We start from the raw sequence: 4,448 nt of genomic DNA, 5'->3' as shown, positions 1-4,448 counted from the left end.
ATACTTCTATCGATAAAGCACCCTCAATGCAATGTTCTAAAAATTCTTCATTTATGGTCACTGTAAAATCTTTGACGTGTTCAAACTTAAAAATCATATTTTGATCATGTGCTGGTACTTCAGCATTTATAACTGGCACAACTGTTTCTTGATGGCCCCAAAAGGTATATTGACAGAATACAAAATTTGATAAGGAAAGTGGCAACCCTGACGCACACTTTATTGAGACGCGACAAGTAATTTGATTTGCCATTGGATCAACAACATCATCATAATCATCACGTGAATCAGAAGACGATTCCGAAATTGATTCACACATACGATCCTGTGGCATTTGACCAGCAATGCGTTGTATTTCAACTTGAAGTCGACCAGCAACTTCGCCTTGTTGACTTATAATAGGAGTATGATAATCTAGTTTAACGTCATGAAATAGTACTTCCAAAAATATGTTAGCAACGCCAATAAGATTATGATTTTCTTGAGACTCGTAGAAAGGATCAAGGGATTTTGAATTTTCACTATCCTGTAAATAAAATTAATTTAATTATTAACGGAGTACAAATTAAATTGCCATTAAAATGTTTTATTTATATATATATAAATGATACATATGAATAATTGAATATAATTACCTCGTCACAATCTTCATCATCGGAGAAAGTCTCAATTAGAGGCTTTGGTATATCGTAAGCAATGCAAAAATGAGGTTGAAAATTATGTTAGTAAGACGTGTAAACAATAATATGCGTAAAAGTGAAGTTAAGTGAGTTTTTACAACAATAAATGTACTTCTAAACGTATCAACAATTAAATATACTTACCAAACCATTTAGTATTCTTTCTTTATGATCTTGATACATTTCTCGCATATCAATTAGTTTGTTTTCCAATTTTTCCATGGTCCAAATTTGACTACCAGAGTTAATACGTTTAACCAAAATTGCTGGTTCACTCACAAATGCACCACGCTGTTACAGATTTAAGAGTTATTCATTTTATTAATTAAAGTATATGTTATTTTTAATTATATTACCCTTCGATTTGGACTTAAATTAGCAGGAGGAATTTGCAAAGTTACTGAAAACTTTGTTTTCTTTTCCATTTCTTCAGCTAAAAAGTTAGCTTCTTGCACCGAAGCATTTGCACGCATTATATCATTTTTGAGTTGACCCAAAGAACGTTTGAACATTTCATCACGTTCCTGAAAACGAATGAAATTTATTTATTCGAATTCAAATTTATAAAACAATATTGAATAAATATTACCTGTGCCCACTTTTCAACACGCATTTGAGAAGTTGGAGTGTTTGGTGTAATTTTACCTAAGCGCAGCGGATCACAAGGAGTATATGGTGCATACGGTGTGGTTGGTGAGAGTATGTTGCGTAGTTGTTGAAATTGTCTCTCATATTCCTAAACAAAATTAAACACGTTAATACATATACATGTATTTTTTCTTAATATATTGCTTTACGTACTTGTCTTTGCTTTTCTAAAGCAACTTGTTTGTCTTCTTCATGTTGTCTTTCTAAGCGTGCTATAGCTGTTTGTATGGGATCATTGCTAAGTTCATTTTGCATTATTTCATCTCTTGCAAAATTATAATCAATTAATTGTGCTGGTGTCTGCGGCTCAGAGGTCATATTAGCATTTGCGCATTTTGGACAATTTACACGGAAAAAATGATGATTACCCCATAATATACGGTCACCGTTGTGTAAAGGTGTTTTTTCCAACACTGCAGAACCATTTACAAAACAACGTGCGCCCTGTATAGGATCCATCAACAAACCACCATCTTCGATTGTTATCACACAGTGCTCTGGCTGTATACCTAATCCAGATAATTGTATATCAGGTTGTGGGCCAGATATGCTATGGCCGCCAATTAAAGTACGTTCCTGCATTTAAATAAAATAAATGAATTATTTTTTGTTGCTTTTTTTTTTTTTCAAAATTCATATATAAACCTACCTTAAGATAATAAACTAACAACTCATTGAGGGACGGATCAGCATTCAAATTTACTAAATAATATTTATTTTTTTCTACTTTAATACCACTCGCTTGCACACTAATTCCCATTTTCTCTAAAGCCTGTTGACGTTCGTTTTGTATACGTTCAGTTTTGACCAGTTTTTCTTCCCAGGTTTGAGAAATTTGTTTCATGAGATTTTCACTTTCTGCGAGTTTGTCATGTATATCAACACGTTGCACATCACCAACTGGAGAACCTGTAGCATGTTTAAGCATATTACGCAAAGTTTCCACTTCAAGTCTGAGTTCTCGTATAATGCGGGCATTTGGATCCTCATTGACGACAGCGTGATTGACAATACGTTTAGCACGATCAGCATAACGCAATGTCGATAACGTTTCTTCATAATTATCTCCTGAGGGCGAAATTGTGGCAACCATTACTGTTTTTGAGTTTCCACCCAAATTGTCTTTGAGAAGCCACGTTAGTACAGAGTCGCGGTAAGGTACAAATTTATCATTGCTGCCTTTTTTACCACTCGATTGATCGGCTAATTTTGAAATAACTAAACCTAAGGTGGTTAAAGATCTGCAAAGAGAAATTATATATTTATAATTTACAATATAATACAAAATTTTGTTTAGAAATAAATGAAACTTTAATTACTTGTTAATATTAGAGCCTTCTTTTAAACGTTCTCCTACAGCGCCTGTTTTGACAGCACGTTCTGAACCAGCTAAATCTACCAAGGACATACGTGATACCTTTTCACCACTCACTCCAGCTGCTTGATCTGTAAGTATTTGTGTCAGCACCACAGAGAATACTGCATGTGAGCGCGAAGATTCCGCATTCATATTTGTGGCAGCTACAGTACGTGATTTATTGCCTTCAGTCATCAAATTATCAATGTCCTTTAATATATAACAAAATTATTAGTTATTTTGTATATAAATATATAGTTAAATATATACTAAATATAAATATAAACAAAAATATATATTTAAATATAAATATATATATAACATAAATATAATATAATATATATATATTATAAATATATATACAAATATAAATAAAAATTAAAATATATAATATATGATATGAATATAAATAAAAATATAAATTTAGTTATAAATATGTACATAATTCACATATAACTAAGAATTCGTATTTACCTTATAAGATGTAACTGCAAGTTGTGAGAGACCATCAACATAGGGTCCAAGCACATTATGTTCACGCACCTTAAGCGATTGTTTATTTGGTTTTGGATCAAGTAAATCGTGTACTTTTTCATTGTAAATTTCCATATAGGAGACTTCAACTTTACACATGAGATCTTGTGTTGTTTTATTGGCAATAGCCAAAAACAGTTCATCACAGAGACGTGGAATTATGCCTTTAGATTCTTGCGTACCCATCATGGTGTAGGATTTACCAGAACCTATAATAGATAAAAAAAAATAAATTAATTACGCCCATAGTTGGTTACTCTCTTTTTTTTTTTTTATTTTGTACTTATAATTCACAATATAACAATTTCATTTCCGGCACTCAATAATAATAATGATTCATCAAAAGCTATAATGCAAAATATTAAGTAACATGCTTTAATACTTTCCTGTCTGTCCATAGGCAAATATACAGGCGTTGTAACCTTGGAATGCATTATCAAGTATATCACGTCCTACGCAATCGAATACTGTTTCTTGTGAGGCAAAATTACCATCATCAGGATTTAGTGAATAGAAACAATGGTCGAATGCAAATGTCTTTGGATTTTTTCTATAATGATTGAAAAATGAATAAAAAAAAAATTATAATACAAAAGAAGAATAATAAATTACAATATTAAATTGCTTATATATACTTTTATATGAAAGTGTATATATAACACAAGTATACGCATATAAAGTAGAAATTAAATTTTTATATTTTAAATTGAAATAGGAAAGACGGATTTTAATCGATGTGACATTTTGTGTTGAATTTAATATAAAATCTGCATATTTACATACCTATCCATTTTATCCAGGGATGGTTGGTTCTGTAATATAGTCTGCTGTTTGTCCATATCGACAATACATTTTGTTCCAAGTTCCATTTCTGTAAACATGAAATATATTGTTTAATAAAATTTTATTTAAGATAATAACACATAATATATCTATTAATATATCTATAATTAAAATACTAAGAACTTAAAGTAAGAAATAATATATATTAAGAAAAAAAAAAGCTTTAGTTAAAATTTGATTTTAGAGCTATAATGAAATTATGTACCTATAAGTTTAAATAATTAACTCCTCGGATTAATGATGGTTTAATTTATTTTCTAGTAGGAAATATCAACACAATAAATTAAAATGCCATTTTTCAAAGTTATAAATCCAAATAGACTTACTATAGAGCCTATTTCAATTACGTAATATAGTCTAAAATCTGAGTGTATGAATTAAGCCAA

General features: G+C 30.4%; 1 protein-coding gene across 1 annotated transcript; it reads right to left on the bottom strand.

The window, feature by feature from the left end:
- Nucleotides 1–4: 4 nt before the first annotated feature.
- LOC119664238 (kinesin-like protein KIF13A) lies at nucleotides 5–4,088 on the bottom strand (the record flags this gene model as incomplete). The annotated part of the gene is made up of 11 exons (XM_038073764.1): nucleotides 4,003–4,088; nucleotides 3,606–3,769; nucleotides 3,160–3,428; nucleotides 2,648–2,895; nucleotides 1,978–2,569; nucleotides 1,482–1,904; nucleotides 1,270–1,416; nucleotides 1,037–1,204; nucleotides 825–971; nucleotides 636–677; nucleotides 5–526 (listed from the first exon to the last, which is right to left on the bottom strand). Coding segments are annotated over exons 1-11 (2,808 nt in total), but the record flags the coding sequence as incomplete, so codon positions are not given.
- Nucleotides 4,089–4,448: the final 360 nt, after the last annotated feature.

This window comes from Teleopsis dalmanni, unplaced genomic scaffold (assembly GCF_002237135.1).
Source record: "Teleopsis dalmanni isolate 2A unplaced genomic scaffold, ASM223713v2 unscaffolded_contig_1649, whole genome shotgun sequence".
NCBI classification, from domain to species: Eukaryota; Metazoa; Arthropoda; class Insecta; order Diptera; family Diopsidae; genus Teleopsis; species Teleopsis dalmanni.
The sequence above is the reverse complement of the archived record's forward strand: the minus strand, read 5'-3'. Positions and strand labels throughout refer to the sequence as shown.